This window comes from Elephas maximus, chromosome 22 (genome assembly GCF_024166365.1).
Source record: "Elephas maximus indicus isolate mEleMax1 chromosome 22, mEleMax1 primary haplotype, whole genome shotgun sequence".
Taxonomy (NCBI): domain Eukaryota; kingdom Metazoa; phylum Chordata; class Mammalia; order Proboscidea; family Elephantidae; genus Elephas; species Elephas maximus.
This window is the reverse complement of record NC_064840.1, coordinates 20792926-20811946: the sequence shown is the minus strand read 5'-3', so window position 1 is coordinate 20811946 and position 19021 is coordinate 20792926. Positions and strand designations below refer to the sequence as shown.

The 19021-nt window shown below is 43.8% G+C and overlaps 1 protein-coding gene across 1 annotated transcript in view; it reads right to left on the bottom strand.

Moving 5' to 3' along the window:
• The window catches only part of MAPK1 (mitogen-activated protein kinase 1), a 121842-nt gene extending 103110 nt beyond the window's left edge, over positions 1-18732 (bottom strand). The window contains exon 1 of the mRNA XM_049865089.1: positions 18384-18732. Coding sequence (XP_049721046.1) covers positions 18384-18499 — 116 coding nt within the window. The 5' untranslated portion in view covers positions 18500-18732. The remainder of the gene's footprint in view (positions 1-18383) is intronic.
• Between the last annotated feature and the right edge of the window lie 289 nt (positions 18733-19021).

Genomic DNA, 19021 nt, shown 5'->3' with positions numbered 1-19021 from the left:
TGCAATGCGATGAATCCCTTTTATATGGCCTTTATCACCATGGTCTTGTGACTGCTACAAAATGATTGAGTAGGACTCTGCAAATAACAGGAAACCCTGATGGAGTAGCGGTTCAGTGCTACAGCTGCTAACCAAAGGGTCGGCAGTTCAAATCCACCAGGCACTCCTTGGAAACTATGGGACAGTTCTACTCTGTCCTATAGGGTCGCTATGAGTTGGAATCAACTCGATGGCACTGGGTTTTTCTGGGTTTTTGCAAATAACATGCCTGTGGCCTACCAAGGGATTGGACAGCTTGCTAATAATGCAAATGAAGTGTGTGGAACCCCTGTGTGGATGGGACCATGCAAATAAGGTGTATGAAGGGACTGGGTCAGTTTTCCTCCCCTGCTAGGCTTAAAAGAGAGTCAAACCCAGAGCAGAGGGTACCTCACTACCACCAAGGAAGAAGAGACGTGAGTGGAGTGCATCCTTTGAACCCAGACTCCCTGTGCTGAGAACCTTCTAGGCCCAGGAGACAGAGAGAGCTGTAATATCGGATACAGTGTAAAATGATTAGAAGCTGTGGCAGCAGTACCGAGAGGCTGGTGGGAGACGGTAGTGGGTTTCCCAGCAGGGCGGTTACAGCGGGAATGCTGACCCACTGAGTGAGAGAACTGAGCACCTTCGGGCAGGAGGCTTCCTGGTGGAGTGGACTGCCTCCAGGCACTTGTCAGCGAAGCTAGGCATGCCAATCTACAGAGCGGGAGAGCTGCGCGCCTTTGGGCCGAGTGTTACTGGCAACGTCGGGTGCTCCTGGGCACTTGCTGGTAAGAGCTAGGGAGAGGCCTACCTGTGGGCACAGCCAAGAAGCTGTCTTGACCAAGGAACTGTATCCCAAGTCATTCCTGATCCTGAATTGTAAACTTTTACTCCCCTAATGGAGCCCTGGTGGTGCAGCGGTTAAGAGCTCAGCTGCTAACCAAAAGGTCAGCAGTGTGAATATACAAGCCGCTCCTTGGAAACCCTATGGGACAGTTCTACCCTGTGCTATAGGGTCGCTATGAATTAGAATCGACTGAACTGCAGTGGGTTTGATTTGGATTTTTTTTAGTCGTCTAATAAACCCCGTAAGTGTGAGCACTGCCTGTGACTTCTTTGTGACCATTGCAATGAATTATCAAAGCCAGCAGAAAGTAGAGAGTGCCTTGGGAGGAACAGATTATGCCAGATTGGTAAAAAGGTTGGAGGGTAGAGGTACGTCTGACCTCTGGCTCATGAAGAACCAGCTCTGGGTTGTTGATCTTGATTCTCCTCCCCCTTGTGAAGTTAGAGGAGGTCAGACACACCCGCCACACCATTTTTACAGGCTTTTAACATTAAAGTAAATCAGTTTGCTAGTTTTTTTTAATCTAAAGTTTTCCCATTTCTTGTATCTCAATAATAATTATCCAGAGGTTTCCTGTAAATTACACTAAAATAGGCAGCTCTCCAGAAACAGTGAAACATAATCTATACCTGAGTTCTTATATGCGTATGTACATATATATATATACATATATGTATATATACATATATGCGTAAATTTCATGCAATGTCCCTGAGGGCAGTAACAATACACTAGAGCTAGAAGGGACCCTAGAGGTCATCCTAATCCCTTCATTTTACAGGTGCGAAACACGAAAACCAGCAGAAGGAAAGTGACTTCCACAAGCCTAGGCAATGTGTCAGTGGTGGCAGGACCAAGACTCAGGTCTCCTAACTCCCAAGCCAGTGTTCTTTCTGTCAGATGCCTTACCCCAAATTCCGGCACACCCTCCTGCAAGTGCCTTCCTAAAAGAGACTTTTTAGCAGAAAGGATCTAAATCATAAACTACAGAAAAGTTACAAAAACAGTACAACCAATTTTTACGCCCTGAAGTGTGTGAGAGTGAGTCTGCCAGTATGATGCCTCGTTTCCCCCAATACCTAATACCCCCAACATTTCCTACAAACAAAACCAGACTACTCTCCTCCATAACCACAATGCAACCATCAAAATCAAGAAATTAACACTGACACACGACTACCATCTCATCTTCGGACTCCATTCCCGCTTCGCCAATTATGACAGTTCAGAATCATGTATCGCATTTAGTTCTCCTCTTTAGACTCTTCAGTCTGGAACAATTCCTCAGCCTTCTCTTGGCTTTCATGGCCTTGACATATTTGAATATCACAGGCCAGTTATTTTGTAGAACGTCCCTAAACTGGGTTTGTCTGATGTTGTCTCATGTGTAGATTAGAATTATGCATCAAACTCTTGGCTATCTCTGCTCTAAAGGAAAATCTGGTGAGTGCTTAACTATGTATATCAAAGTCAAATGGGAAAAGAGGATTTTGAAAAACAGGCAAAAAATATGATTAGATACCTTATCAAAGAAGATATACGAATGGTTAATAAGCACATAAAAATGTTCATCATCATTAGTCATCAAGGAAATGCAAATAAAAACCACAGACATAATCAAAAAGACTGACAAAATCAAGAGCTCGCAGGGATGTGGAAAGCTGGAACCCTCATACATTGCTGACAGAAACGAAAAATGCTACTTTGGAAAATAGTCTGACGGTTTCTTAAAAAGATAAAACCCACCAATTTTCAAAAGTGTCAAGGCCATGAAAGTAAATAAAAAAAAAGTCTGAGGAATTGTTCCAGACTGCAGGAGACCAGAGACATGCCAACTAAATGCAACATGTGACTATAATCCAGTTCAGACTTCTGAATGGAATCTAAAGAGTAAAAAAAAAAAAAAAAAAAAGAAAGAGTGGAGAGTATTAATGTGTCGATGTTAATTTCCTAATGGCAATGACTGTATCATGGTTCCCCAAGAAAGAGTGTCCTTCTTTGATGGAAATATACAAATGTATTTCAGGTGAGATGGGGCATTGTATCAGCAATTTACTCTCAAATGGTGCAGGGAAAGCAACTTCCTTGTACTGTACTTACAAGTTTTCTATACATTTCAGTGCTTCAAGATTTTAAAACTACGCAGCATTAATTTTTTTTTTTATCACAGAAAAAAAAAATTCTCTCTCCTTTCCACTCTACAACCTTGACCCATTTTGTTTTTCCTCAGAGCACTTCACCACCACAGCCTGCCTTCTCCACAGAAAAGCAAGCTCCACAAGGGCAGAGACTTAGTTTTGTTTACCACTGCATTCCCAGTGATGGAACAGTGGCCTGGGCAGAGGGTACTCATATTTGTTCAATTAATTAAGTAGCAGTCTCATTACAGTTTAAAGTAAGATTATTTTACCACCACCTCCCCCCAAACACACACACACCACTTAACATATGGATCCAGCAATTCCACTCCTAGTCATCTAACTCAAGAGAAATGAAAACATGTATCAAAGACTTGTAGATGAATGTTCACAGCAGCATTATTCATAACAGACAAAAACTGGAAGCATTCCAAATATTCATCATTTGGTACAGCTATCCAATTAATTACTACTTGACAAAAAAAAAGCAACCAACTACTGATCTCCCAATGTGGATGAATCTCAAAAACATTACAAGTGAAAGTACCGGATACAAAAACTGTATCTGATATGATTCCATTTTTATGAAATTTCTAGAATAGGCAAAACAGAAAGCAGATCAGTGAATGCCTAAGGGTGAGAGCAGGAGTAGGGACTGACTGCAAATGGTAAGAGGGAGCTTTCTGGGGTGGTAGGAATGTTTTTAAAACTGCATTGTGGTGACTGATGCACAACTCTAAGTTTTCTAAAAATCATCGAATGGAACACTTGCAATGGCTGGATTTTATGGTACGCCAATAAAGCTATTAAAAAAAAAAAAACAGAAGAAGGCTAGAGACAGACTCATTCTGCTTGCTGGTTGGTCAATTCACAAATAATAATAATCAGTCTTTTTTTTTATATACTAAGAACTTGAGAAATAGCTTAACTGGAGAAGAAACATTCCTTTTTGGTTACGAGAGGATGGCGGGAGGGCGGGAGATGGGTATTCACTAATTAGATGGTAGATAAGAACTACTTTAGGTGAAGGGAAAGACAGCACACAATACAGGGGAGGTCTGCACAACTGGACTAAACCAAAAGCAAAGAAAATTCCTGAATAAACTGAATGCTTCGAAGGCCAGCGTGGCAGGGGCAGGGGTTTGGGAACCATGATTTCAGGGGACATCTAAGTCAATAAAATCTATTAAGAAAACATTCTGCCTCCCACTCTGAAGAGCGGTGTCTGGGGTCTTAAACACTAGCAAGCAGCCATCTAAGATGCATCAATTGGCCTCAACCCACCTGGAGCAAAAGAGAATGAAGAACACCAAGGACACAAGGTAATTACGAGCCCAAGAGACAGAAAGGGCCACATGAACAGGAGGCTACATCATCCTGAGACGAGAAGAACTAGATGGTGCCTGGCTACAACAGATGACTGCCCTGACAGGGAACATAACAGAGAACCCCTGAGGGAGCAGGAGAGCAGTGGGATGCAGACCCCAAATTCTCATAAGACCAGACTTAATGGTCTGACTGGAAGGACCCCAATGGTCATGGCCCCAGACCTTCTGTTGGCCCAAGACAGGAACCATTCCCGAAGCCAACTCTTCAGACATGGTTTGGACTGGACAATGCATTGCAGAGGGATGCTGGTGAGGAGTGAGCTTCTTGGATTCAGGTCGACACTTGAGACTATGTTGGCATCTCCTGCCTGGAGGATAGATGAGAGGGTAGAGGGGGTTAGAAGCAGGCGAAATGGACATGAAAAAGTGTAGGGAGAGAGCAGACTGTCTCATTAGGGGGAGAGTAATTGGGACTAGGCAACAAGGTGTATGTAAGTTTTTACATGAGAGACTGACTTGATTTGTAAACTTTCACTTAAAGCACAATAAAAAATATTTTAAAAATTAGAATAGAAAGGATTAAAAAAATAATCATAATCAGTCTAGTATAAAAGAGTGAGTGAGTGAGTGAGTGAGTGAGTGAGTGAGTGAGTGAGTGAGTGAGTGAGTGAGTGGTCATCTAAGATACAACCACTGGTCTCTTCCTGTCTGGAGGGAGGGAGAGTGAAGGGGACCAAAGACTCAAGGGAGCAATGAGTCCAAAGGACTAATGGACCACATGAACCACAGCCTACATGACCAAGGCCAGAAATACTAGATGGTACCTGGCTACCACTACCAAATGATCTGACTGGGATCACAACAGAGGGTGAGTCCTAGACAGAGCAGGAGAAAACTGTAGAAAAAAATCAAATTCACAAAAAAGATCAGACTTGCTGGTCTGACAGACTGGAGGAACCCCCAAGACTATGGTCCCTAAGACACCCTACCCTCTCAACCTGGAAGTGAAGTCATTCCCAGAGGACAATCAATTATACAAGATCAAAAGGACATTATCTGCCCAAAAGCAAAGACGAGAAGGCAAGAAGGGCAGGAAATTAGGATGAAAGAAAATGGGGAAAGGAGGGCAGAAACGGGGAGAGTGCTGACACACTGTGGGGGGTGAAACCAAGGTCATAAAACACTGTATGTACAAACTATCAAATGGGAAACTAATTTGCTCTGTAAACTTTCACCTAAAGCACAATTGAAAAAAAAAAAGTGAATGAGGCTTCACCCTCTAAGGGGGATACGAGTATTTTGAAAAAGCTTGTTAACCCATATTAAAGTCCAAACTGTAAAATGTGGGACTTTATTAACTGGCAGGAGCTGCAGTTTTCATCTTCTCTCAAATTTGCCTTGGCCCTCATCTGCCTTGAAGGGAATTCTAAGGCTCTGCAGCCCACTCACTCATCAGCCAACCCTCCAATCCCTGGGGCAAAAGGCTCTGCAAGCCACTGGGCTTAGAAATACAAATCCATCAATGCTATAATTAACAGCACTGCAAATTAGAGCAGCAAACAAAAAAGTTTGAATTTGTGTAGAGACTGGACTGGCTGAGAAGTAAACTATTAATTTTTTGCTTAAAGTGCCCCATCAAGTTTTATTTGTCAACCACAGCTTCTCTTACAATAGAATATAATTCCTAAATGAGGGAAGAACTATGATATGGCGTCAAATTCTCAAAAATTATTTTAGGGAACAGATATAAGAAAAAAGAAAACAAAGCCATTAGAGAAATGCAAATTAAAACCACGATGAGATTCCATCTCACTCCAACAAGGCTGGCATTAATCCAAAAAACACAAAATAATAAATGTGGGAGAGGCTGCGGAGAGATTGGAACTCTTATACACTGCTGGTGGGAATGTAAAATGGTACAACCACTTTGGAAATCTATCTGGCGTTATCTTAAACAGTTAGAAATAGAACTACCATACAACCCAGAAATCCCACTCCTCGGAATATACCCTAGAGAAATAAGAGCCTTCACACAAACAGATATATGCACACCCATGTTTATTGCAGCACTGTTTACAACAGCAAAAAGCTGGAAGCAACCAAGGTGTCCATCAATGGATGAATGGGTAAATAAATTGTGGTATAATCACACAATGGAATACTACACATCGATAAAGAACAGTGACGAATCTGTGAAACATTTCATAACATGGAGGAACCTGGAAGGCATTATGCTGAGCGAAATTAGTCAGAGGCAAACGGACAAATATTGTATAAGACCACTATTATGAGATCTTGAGAAACAGTATAAACTGAGAAAAACACATGCTTTTGTGGTTACGAGGTGGGGAGGGAGGGAGGGTGGGAGAGGGTTTTTTACTGATTAGTTAGTAGATAAGAACTACTTTAGGTGAAGGGAAAGACAATACTCAATACACAGAAGGTCAGCTCAGATGGACTGGACCAAAAGCAAAGAAGTTTCCGGGATAAACTGAATGCTTCAAAGGTCAGCGAAGCAAGGGTGGGGGTTTGGGGACTATGGCTTTATGAAAACATTCTGCATCCTACTTTGAAATGTGGCATCTGGGGTCTTAAATGCTAACAAGCGGCCATCTAAGATGCATCAATTGGTCTCAACTCACCTGGATCAAAGGAGAATGAAGAACACCAAGGTCACACGACAACTATGAGCCCAAGAGACAGAAAGGGCCACATGAACCAGAGACTTACATCATCCTGAGACCAGAAGAACTAGATGGTGTCCGGCCACAACCGATGACTGCCCTGACAGGGAGCACAACAGAGAACCCCTGAGGGAGCAGGACAACAGTGGGATGCAGACCCCAAATTCTCATAAAAAGACCAGACTTAATGGTCCGACTGAGACTAGAGGAATCCCGGCGGTCATGGTCCCCAAACCTTCTGTTGGCCCAGGACAGGAACCATTCCCGAAGACAACACATCAGACATGGAAGGGACTGGACAATGGGTTGGAAAGAGATGTTGATGAAGAGTGAGCTACTTGTATCAGGTGGACACTTGAGACTGTGTTGGCATCTCCTGTCTGGAGGGGAGATGGGAGGGTAGAGAGGGTTAGAAACTGGCAAAATTGTCACGAAAGGAGAAACCGGAAGGGCTGACTCATTAGGGGGAGAGTAAGTGGGAGTATGGAGTAAGGTGTATATAAGCTTATACGTGACAGACTGACTTGATTTGTAAACATTCACTTAAAGCTCAATAAAAATTATTAAAAAAAAAAGAAAGAAAACAAATATGATCTGCTTACTGTAGGAGCTGGTCAGAGGTGATTCGTGTCCGTTTAATAACAACAGCAATAATAACTCACTTAAAAAATAGGTTTGTGCATAAGCTACTTTCTTTTTAGTTTTTATTCAATTCAAATGCAGAAAAGCAGAAAGGACCTTTTAAAATTAAATGACATGCTAACAGACTTTGAAAAAGGTATTTTAGACCTGTGTTTGTGATAAGTGTTACAAAAAGAGAAATAAAGGGAAACTCGTTAGAAGGAGCTTAAGGCCAGGGTCCCAGGGTCCCCAAGGCCTTTCCAACCCTCTCCAGCCCCCACCACGCTCTCTTCAAGCCACTCCCATTCTGCCAGGCATCCCACAGCTTAGAAAATCCCTGAGAGCTAGATGGTTCATGTCCAAGCACCTAGAACAGTGCCTGTACATACACTATTTGATGAACTAATTAGTGACTGGGAGCCAAAGGCGGAGTTAATTGTTCTGTCCTGAACAGCTCCTAACTGTGGTTTTTACTCTGTTCAAAGCACATACCACCTTACACAGTCATTTACTTCCTTATCGGTCTGTCTTCAACACTACATAGTAACCCTCTTAAGGGAGGGCAGGAAAACGGCCCAGGGCCTGGCACAGAAAAGATGCTGTGACTCTTAAAGAACGGGAGTGCCAGTGCCCAAGATCATGCAACTAGAGTTCAACGCACAACTTGTCTGGCTCCAAGGTCTAGTATCTTTACTTCTACACATGCTGCTTTGTGTTCCAGGGGGATATTCAAAGAGACTGAGGTTATGGAGGGCCCAGGTCTTACTGGGTCCATTTCCTTCAAGGTAATAACATTAACGGCATAAATAGGCATTGAGTCCTAAGCGCACTTCACGTTGCTGTTGTATGTTAGATGCTGTCGAGTTGGTTCCGACTCATAGCAACCCTGTGTACAACAGAACGGAACAGTGCCCGGTTCTGCACCATCCTCACAGTTGTTATGCTTGAGCCTCTTGTTGCAGCCACTGTGTCATGTACACGATCTCATTTAATCCTCGTAACACTGAGAGATGGGTATCATTATCCCTTTTTACAGGTGAGAAAACGAGGCTCAGGTTGAGAAACTTGCACACAGGTATATAAATGGTCAAAACTCATGCTCTCACTCACTCTACCATACACACTCCCAGAAAGAAGACAAAACCCTGTGGTGTGGCCAGGGACACAGTAATGGTTGTCTAAGAAAATCTGGTTGAGAACTCACTCACTGAGTGGTGGGTTCTCAGGTGTTTATTGTTAGGCTGCACAACTCACATATATATCATTAATGTTATATATGTACCGAATATTAGATAACGCATTTTGGGGTTTTTTTTATGTTGTTATTGAGAATATACACAGCAAAACATACAGCAATTCAACACTTCTCCATGTACAATTCAGTGACATTGATTATAGTCTTCTAGTCGTGCAACCACTCTCACCCTCCTTTTCTGAGTTGTTTCTCTTCCATTAACATGAACTCACTGCCCCCTAAGCTTCCTATCTTTCAAGTTGCTGCTGACTTGATCCCATATAGATAGTTCTTAAAAAAGCATAATGCTGAAGGCAGGCATTTTTCACTAGTTAAGCTAGACTACTGTTTTGTTTTAAGAAGATTTCAGGGGATTTTTTGGTTTAAGGTTTAAAGATTATCTCAGAACAATAGTTTCAGGGGTTCATCCAACTTCCATGGCTCCAGAAAGTCTGGGGGCCATGAGAATGCATTCTGTTTTAAATACTACATTCAGTTTAGCTATAACCCCAAACTGACAGAAACAGAAAGGCAGAACAGACCTAAAAGCAACCCAAAGCCCTTTGGCCCCTGCTGTTTCTCCAGTCCTCTCCTTCCTTCCTTTCTCCACAGGCTCCACCAGCAGGGAACAGTTTCACTCTGGAGAAGAGCAGGGGAAATGGCATTAAGAACTTTAAACTAGTCAGTCAGCAGTCAATGAGAGGCATCTGTTGGCCACCTTAGAGATGCCTTGCCTTATTAACTGACCCCACCTTGGGCCTCAGCTGATGAGACCAGAGGTAGACACTACCCCAAGCTGGGTCAGATTCCCTCTCCCAGAAACTGGACTCAAGAGTATTCTGGTTGTCAAGTGAACTGAAGGCACATACCTTCGAGAAGCTAGGGCCAGCTATGTTCGGCCGAGTGCATGGGGAAGTGGTAAAAAGTGGTTTAAAAAAAAAAAAAATCCAGCTATGCAGAGAAACAGCACATAAAAAGATTTTATAAATGTAAAAGTAACTGCCTTGGTCTGACTATTTTCCAGTTCCTGGCTCCAACCACACCTGAAGCTTTAACTATACTTCCTGTCCCTGAGTATCTAGACAAAGACCCCCAGATCTTAATCATGAACTTTTCATTTTACTCAAGCTAGTTCCAGGAGGTTTCTGTAACGTACAACCATGATTCTACTTCTCTCCAGACCCACTGCCACCACCCTAGTCCAAGCTACCACAATCTCTCATCTGCAGATACTTCCTAATAGGTTTCCCCCACTCTACTTTTGTACATCTACAATCTGAAACACTCCAGCTAGTTCCAAGTCACTCTCCAGGTTCCAGCTTAAACACTACTTGCACCTAGAAACTCTCCGGACTACTCCGCAGACTATCTTAGAGCCACCTTTAATATCCTCTGGCAACATTCTGCTCCTCATCATACTCACTAAAGGTTATTACATCCCTCTTGGACTGTGAACTCCATGAGAGTAAGGACTACTACCACTGTGTTTCTACCATCTAGCATACAGGACAGGTACACAGCTGGTATTTAACAATGTTTATTAAAGGAAGGGAAATCAAGGAATTGGTGAAGGTAAGTAAGAAGGGTGAGAAAAAATATCAACACTACCCTCTTGATAAAAACTAAGTTGCTTAAACCCTACTTCCCTCAACCCTTTGAAGTATTCAGTTGTTCCCTCTTCCACTCTCCTCATCAGGCCCATGTCATCTGCTATGACAGTCATCATTTTACACTTTAATGCCAACATATTCAAGAATCCAGGCTGTAGGAAGTGTGTTTCCAGGTAGCTTCGTAGAACAGAGTAAAGTCTACAGTATTTAAAAAAAAAAAAAAAAAGGTCACAGTCTTTGGAGTCTATACAAATCTCAGATCTACTTTATAGTTTTGGTTGTGTGACCTTGGACAGGTTACCTGAGCCCTGGGTACCTCATCTGGACAGTGGAAAAAAAAAAAAAAAATGTCTCAAAACTGAGGGCTAAACTCTCCAGGCAAGCACTGGACTTAACAGGATAGAAAATGATACTGGCGAAGAATGAGCTCCTTGGATCAAGTAGACACGTGAGACTATGTTGGCATCTTCTATCTGGAGGGGAGATGAGAGGGCAGAGGGGGTTAGAAGCTGGCCGAATGGACACAAAAAGATAAGAGTGGAGGGAAGGAGTATGCTGTCTCATTAGGGGGAGAGCAATCAGGAGTATACAGCAAGGTGTGTATAAATTTTTGTAGAAGAGACTGACCTGATTTGTAAACTTTCACTTAAAGCACAATTATAAAAAAAAAAAAAAAAAAGATTAAATGAGAACAAATCTGAAAGCACAGCACCTATAGCAAGGCAGGCATGCACTAATGTTAGCCAGTTGGTCATGGCCTATCCCATGCAGACACCCCCACACCCCTATACTCCACTTCCCAGCTCCTAACGGCCATCAGTTCAGGACTCAGAGCTTACCATAAGACTGAGAATCTAAGAACATCTATCCCAATGGTTTCCCAATGTTTTTTAAGCAATTGAACTTTTTTCCCAAAGAAACTCTTACCCTGCTAATCCCAGTAGGTATACATATGAAGATAGATGGACAAAAAAAAAGAAAAAACAAAGGAAAGAGGGCGAAGGGTAGAAGGAGGAAACGTGAGAGGGAAAAAGAAAGAAAAAAACAGAGGGAGGGAGGAGAGAGGAAAGGAAGGAAGCGGGGAGAGGTAATGTATCAGTTAGGGGAGAGGATGTGCTACACAGGTTTCTCCATTTGGGGTAAAGGCCTAAAGCCCCTCTGAAAGGAGCCTGGAGGAAACTATTATAGTCATAGCTCAACACATTCATTTTACAGACGATGAAACAGAAGCTCATAAATTTGTTGAGCTGCCTATAAGCTTTCCCCTGCAGTTGTGCGCGGAATTCCAGAAAGCCTGGGGTCAGAATTCTCCTGGAATCTCTTCTCCCTTCCTTGTGGTACCACATGGGCCATTCCTGCTGCCTAAAGCCCTCCAGCAGTCAGCTCAGGCCAGCTGGCCTGTCTAGTGGCAGCAGAAAACAGCACATAGCTTCTGGATGTGGCGCTGGCACCTCTCCCCAGCAGTGAAGGAGAGAAAAGCAAAGGGGAGAAATACAGCATCAGGGCTAGGCAGGGACACAGGAAGCGCTGGATGCGTGCCGGGGAACCAGAGCTGCTTTTTAATGAATGGGTACATTACTGTGAGCAAGGTGAGAAATAAACTATATACAGTTCCTAGGAAGCTCAACTGGATGCTTTTCATAAAATTTTTTTATCAATATCTGAGAACTTAGATTATACAAATTAAATTCATGGGAATGGCATATCAGTTATAAGCTGCTATCAGGAGCACATTATGTATGGTAATAATATAAAACTTAATTTTGTTCTGAGTTTTTCTTGTACTCTACACTGTTCAAAAACATTTTTCTGTTGCTTGTGTAGGCTGGCTTCCTTATCTTTGAGCCCCAAAGAATACACGAGACTTCTTTATTAACAGTTAAATTAACAGCAAGCCAAACTAAGAATATGAATCCAGATCTCTGTCTCCAGGCCTTCATATATGATATATACCACTGCTGTTCCTGCCTTTCAAACAGGTGGTACAAATACCCAGTAGAGTTCAAGAGAGGGAGTGCTACAGCAGGAGTAAAGGGGGGCAAGTTTACGGAGGAGATGAGTCTCAGAGGAAGAACTTGAATAGGGCCCAATGTTTCTCAGGTAGGGGGGTGTACCACTGGCATTCTGGGCAGGACAGTTCTTATGGAGGGGTTGCACCATGCACTGCAGGCCATTTAACATGCCTGCCTCCCCCACATACATGCTGAATGGCCATAGCACCCCCGCAAGTCAACCAAAAAAAAAAAAAAAAAGTCTCCGTCACATTTCCATATGTCCCTAGGGGGAGTAGGGTAGAATCACCCCCACAGAGTACCACTAGTAGCAAGAGTGGGTAGAAAGTATAAGACAATGAAGGCAACACTATAAAATCCAATGACTCTCTCATCTACAAGATCAACTTGTGGTTTCGCTAACCTTATGTGCTGTTTTCATACTTCTGTGCCTTCCCACGTACATTTCCCTCAGCCTAAAACGCACTCTCAAAGGCAAGTTCCTAGTCATACATCAACACCTTGCTGAAAAGTTTGTGAAACCCCACAAAGACAGCTCCCATGTCACTCAGGCCTTCTTTTTCTAACGCCACTTCACATATTCCTCCTGTATAACACTGGTATAATCGTTGCATTACCGCTCAACTCCATCCCACCGTTTGGACTAAGAGTTACTAACCGTCAGGGACCATGTGAAACCTGGCACACAATAGTTGCTCAGTCAATGTTTTCTGAGTGAATGATCTTGCATGGAAGGTTTAAAAGAAGGCTTAAAAGTGATACAAAGAAAAGGAGACAACAGATCCTTTCTGTTGCTGAAAGCATCTATTTCCTCAACTCTGATCTTTGGTGAGTATTACTTAGGAATCAGACAGACTGGGCTGCTGTATCACTTCCTTAGTGTATGCCCTTCCGCAAGGTAACTAACCTCTCTGTATCTCAGTTTCCTTGTAAGTTTAAAAAAAAAAAGGTAATCATCTTTGCAGTGTGGTTAAGAGGATAAGGTTGCAAAGGCAGTGAGTTTGGTTTTTCGTTTCAAGAGGATTAAAAAACCCATTGCTGTCAAGTCGATTCCAACTCATAGTGACCCTATAGGGCAGAGCAGAACTGCCCCATAGGGTTTACAAGAAGTGCCTGGTGGATTTCAACTGCTGACCTTTTGGTTAGCAGCTGTAGCTCTTAACCACCATACCACCATTGTTTCCTTTAAGAGAATTAGAGTTAATATATTTACAAAGAAAAAAAAAGTGTTGAATAAATGGTAGTTCTACTGGCCTGTCGTAATCACAAAAACTTTAATAGGTCACAATATTATATCATCGGGAATATGATCACAATGAAATTTTGGTTGGAACCATCTGTTTTGTTTGTTTGTTTTGTTTTTTAGGAAAGCTGAAAATCAACAAATCCAAGAGCAGCCTGTCTTCAGCTTCATTCTGTTTGCCCTCCCTCCATAGTATTCAATACCAGTCCCTTACTGCCCATCTCCCTTGGCTCCTTTGGTAACGTATGTGCCTTCTTGGGTCTCCAGTCTCTGACTTCCTCTGCCCTCTCTCCTAACTTGCCCTACACTGACACATAATGGCAGGCATTCATTTGACTCATTTCTCAGATCTTTCCTCTTCCCATCCACTCTCAAGGCTTCAATTAATACCTCTATGGGGATGACCCCAGGACCTCTCTGTCACATTCAGAAACAATATTTCAAACTCAATTTATCTAAAATAGATCCTTCTTATCTTAGGCAGTAAGATGATCAAACATATGGCTTCCATTTCTCTATTCTCATTCCTTTCCCCTCCCATTTTCCTCTTATACAATACTGCAGTCCTCTTCAGGTTCCTCTTCTTTTACCTGCCTCTTAAAATGTTTTGTTTTTTTTTTGCGAGAGTTACCTCCTTGGTCTTTTTGTTCTACCTCAGTGGTTCTTAACCTTTCTGGGAATAATGGACCTCTCTGAAAATCTATTGAACATTATGTATTGTTTACCAAAAGAATGAACATACAAAAACTTCTAACAGCAATTTCACCTAGCCAATGACCCCAAATAAGAATCTGTGCTCATCCACTCAAAACTTCAATCACTGTTTACATGAATTTTCACCTCCAGCTTCCCTCTTATAAATTTCAAGATGCCTTCTCAATATTCTTTAAATAGCCCACAGGCACCAGAAACTTAACAAGTCCAAACCAGAACTCAGGATTTCTCCCTGACAAACCTGCTTTGCCTCCTGTATTCCTTCTCTCTGATAATGGCATCACCACCATCCAAGCTCCAAGCCTTGGAATTAACAAAAACGCCCATATCTAATCAATCATAGAACCCAGTCTTGTTCTGTCTCAGAAATTCTTCTCAAATCTAAATCCCACCTCTCTTGGCATCTTACCCTTTAAGGCCTCATTATTCCCTGATTCTACCCATATTTGCCACAATCTATCACTTTTCTGGTGAGAGCCCCCATTACTGAGTCTACCCCTACCAGGTCTCTCACTTCCATCTGCTACCTTCCTCTGCCATCGTAGTACTGCATCTCCAGATGGGTGGTGCAAACAGTTAATGCGCTGACCTGCTAACCAAAAGGTTGGAGGTTCAAGATCACCCAGAGGCACCTTGGAAGAAAGGCTTGGCAAGCTACTTGCAAAAACTCAGCCACTGAAAAACCCATGGAGTACAGATCTACTCTCTAACACACATGGCATCACCATGTGTCAGAGCTGACTTGATGGCAACTCGTGGTGGTAGTAAATGGTTGTAAGTTGGATAATGAAACTGAAGACAGAAAAATAACTGATATGTCCAAACTGTGTGTTGGCGAAGAATACTGAATATGCGCTGTGGATGAACACATCAGTCTTACGAGAAATACAACCAAAATGTTTCTTAGAAGCAAGGATGATGAGACTTCAACTCACTTACTTTGGACCTGTCATCGGGAAAGGCCAATCACTAGAAAAGGACATCATATTTGGTAAAGTAAAAGGCCAATGAAAACAAGGGAAACCCTCAAGGAGATAGACTGACATAACAGCCACAACAGACTCAAACATACCAACAATTATGAAGATGGCAAGGATCCAGCAAATGTTTTGTTCTGTTATACGCAAGGTCGCCATGAGGAGAAATCGACTCAACTGGCAATTAATAACAACAAATGGTTCTAACAGCCTAATTGATTCTCCCACTCCAGTTTTTTTCTATCATCCCCTCCAAAATCAAAATTAACTATGTGACTGTCTCTTTTAAAAATGGTGATGCTTCCCAGTTACACAAAATTACAGTCAAACTCAGTTGGCCTTCAGAGTCCTACACAGCTTGCCACTTAAGTAGTACTTTTCCAGGATTAGATTCTGCAGCTCAAGCTGTCACTTGCTCCTATTATCTGCCTATCAAAATCACACCCACTCTTAAAGGCCCAACTCAAATCCCACTCTTCCATCTTTATATCCTCCACACAATTATTAGGAAAGGGCTCTGCACAGAACAGGCACAATGCCTAATGACCTGACTCAGGAAATGACAAAAACTGCTAAAGAATACCCAAAAATCCTTCTGGAACATTAGGTTTTTTAAAAGATCACTATTCAAATATTAACATTTCAACCAAGAAACCCTCCACAAACCCAACAGTTAATCAACATTTATTATATGCTAATAATATGCTGTGTAGAAAATCAAATTCTCACTAGTGTATTTTATCAACCTGAAGGTAAAAAGCTAAGACCCAGGATTCAAATTCTATTTATATTTGAGTTTTACTTAGGAAAGGAAAGTCACAGTAAGAGGACTTAATATTTCACTTGAATGACAACTCGGAAGGTCAAACAAGACAACAGCAGCGATAGAAATAGTTAAATCGTATTCAAACTGATAAAAATTTTATCAGGTAGAAAAATAACTTTCAACAGAAATGTAAAGATTTTCCAGTCCACATTTTAGATGAGTGAATTTTAAAAAGAAGGGCCAAAGGATGTGGTCGGCAATTCTGAGCCTCTCATGAGACACATTCACTGGCACACTTACCAGCAGGTGTTAATGGCAGCGAAATGCAGACACAGACGTAATGCTGTGGGCAGACTCCAGTACTTTATAGGGCCCTATTTTTTTTTTTATTTCTTTTAGGCCTGACCTAATTTAATTTCTTTTTTGGCTCCTAACCCCATGAATTCATGTTAACTTTCGCAGTTATATACTGTGAAGCATTTTGCTCCTGCAGAGAATGAAGATATTCAAGATTCAATAAAGTCTCTTAAGAAATAATTTTAACTAGTCTTTCTACCTAGCTAAGTAACTTCATAAAACATGGCCCCTATGTCATTTCTAAAATTATAATCATTCAAATTTGAATACATTTCAGAAATAGACTTGCTGGTAACAGTAAAACATGCTAGAATTCTGAAATTATTAATAATACTATTTAAGGAAGCAGGGTGCAATGGAAAGAGCAGCAGCATTTGAAATTGGATCTCAGACTGAATCTGAAGTCTGACACCTTACTTGTATGACCTTCGTAACTGACTTTACCTAGAAATGCATTCTCACCTGAAAGAGGGATGCAAAAAAAAAACCCCAAACCCACTGTGTGATGTCGATTTCGACTCACAGTGACCCTGTAAGGCAGTGCAGAACTGCCCCATAGGGTTCCCAAGGCTGTAATTTTTACAGAAGCAGACTGCCAGATATTTCTCCAGTGGAGTGGCTGGAGGGTTTGGTGGGTTCGAACCACCAACCTTTCTGTTAGCAGCGAAGTGCTTAATCACCACACCACCGGCGCTCCTATGAAAGACGGATACTGCTGCCTTTTCCTCCCTCTCAAGGTGGCTGTTCAAATAAAATGAGATAAAGTAATTAGCACAATACCTGCCACAAAGTGTTCAATAAATACCAGTTTGCTTTCTTCATCAAACATAAACACAGACAAGAAGATTTAGGTGTAAGGAAGGCTACACTTCTACAAGTCTTCCTCAGCACAAAACACTACAGCTAGTTCGGGCTAATAAAAACAACACAGCCTCTCATTCCACAAACGTTTCTGAGGGATCTGGATCAAGATGAAGGAGACTGACTATACGTGGTTCTACGAGAACCCCGTTAAGGCTGCATATATTTATACTGACCGCTAAAATATTGACGAGAAAAGCCCAGTCATTTTGCTAAAACAGCTCGATGCATTCGTGCAGTTAAGAGAGCGCACTTGGGGTAATGAAAAAAAAAACGTCAAATTAGGCCCAACTCCAAAAGGTTCTTTAATAGATCAAGAGGGCGAGGCTGACTTGGCCTTCGTGAAACGCTAACAGTACGATATCAAAATCCATTTTAAAACTTAGGAACTGAAATATTCCATAACCCACACTGGTGTCACTAATGCTTTTTAGAAAGCCTGCGCAGGAGAGCACCATTAAGCACCACTGAAAATATTTCATGAAGGCCGTTCGTGGAAAACTGAAGCAAGAGAAGAAAAATCATAAATTATGTTGGTTTTCTGCACACAAGCCGAGGCGAACCGCTTTCAAGGCCACCGCCACCTCCACTGACAAGCATCGGAAGGAATTCCCGGTTTTAAAATCGAACGTCAAAAAGAAGGCTACGAGGCGAGCAAACTGGGGAGGGACGGAGGGAGGGGCGACGTTTTCGTCCCTTCCCTGGGGACCGGGCTTTAAAGCCGCTGCTGCGCCGGGTCCGGGGGGCCAGGGCTCCAGGCCTCCGCCCCCCGTCTCCTCTCGGCGAGCAAAGGCCGGCCAGATAAGCGCCGTGAGCAACGCCCAGGCCCCGCCCGGGCCCAGGCCCCGGCCGGCGCGCGACCAAGCCCGGGGTCGGGGTCGCCACGGCACGAGAGGCCGAGGGCGGGCGAGGCCGCCGCTGTGTCCGCGCCGGTGGGGCGGCCGGGCCCGCGGGAGGCGCGGACACTCACCACACCATGCCGTAGGCGCCCTCGCCGATGTACGAGAGGTTGGTGTAGCGCGGCCCCACGTCGAACACCTGCCCGCGGACCATCTCCGGGCCCGCGCCCGCCGCCGCCGCCGCCATGTTGGCTGCCGGGCCGCCGCCGCCGCCGCCGCCGCCTCCGCCGCGCTGGACTCGACGCTCCGCGGCTGCCGCTCGGCTCCCGCCGCGCCTCCCGGAGGGGCCGCCTGCAGCCGGTGCAGCTGCCGCCGCTGACCGTAAAGGACGATGGAGGCCGCCGCTCAGGCGAACTGGAGAGCCGACGGCCGCTCAGACCGACTGCCTGACTGACGGGCGGGCAGGCGAGCGGGCGGAGGGCGGGGCGCGCGCCGAGGAGGGCGCCGGGGAGAGGCCAAGCAGCGTGCGCGCGGATTGGCTCCCCGCGGCCAGGGGGCGGGGCGTGCGTGGCTGGCGAAAGCGACCGGCTAGGGCGGAGCACTGCGGCGGCTGTGGAGGCGCCGCCGGCGCGGTCACGTGTGGCTGTGGGGGAGTTGCGCGCCGGAGGCGGCCCTTGAGACGCCGAAGGAGAAGGAGGCGTCGGGAGAGGTCCTACAAAACAGAGCGTGAGGAGAGACGCTAAGGAGCAGAGACAGCCCTGCAGCGGGG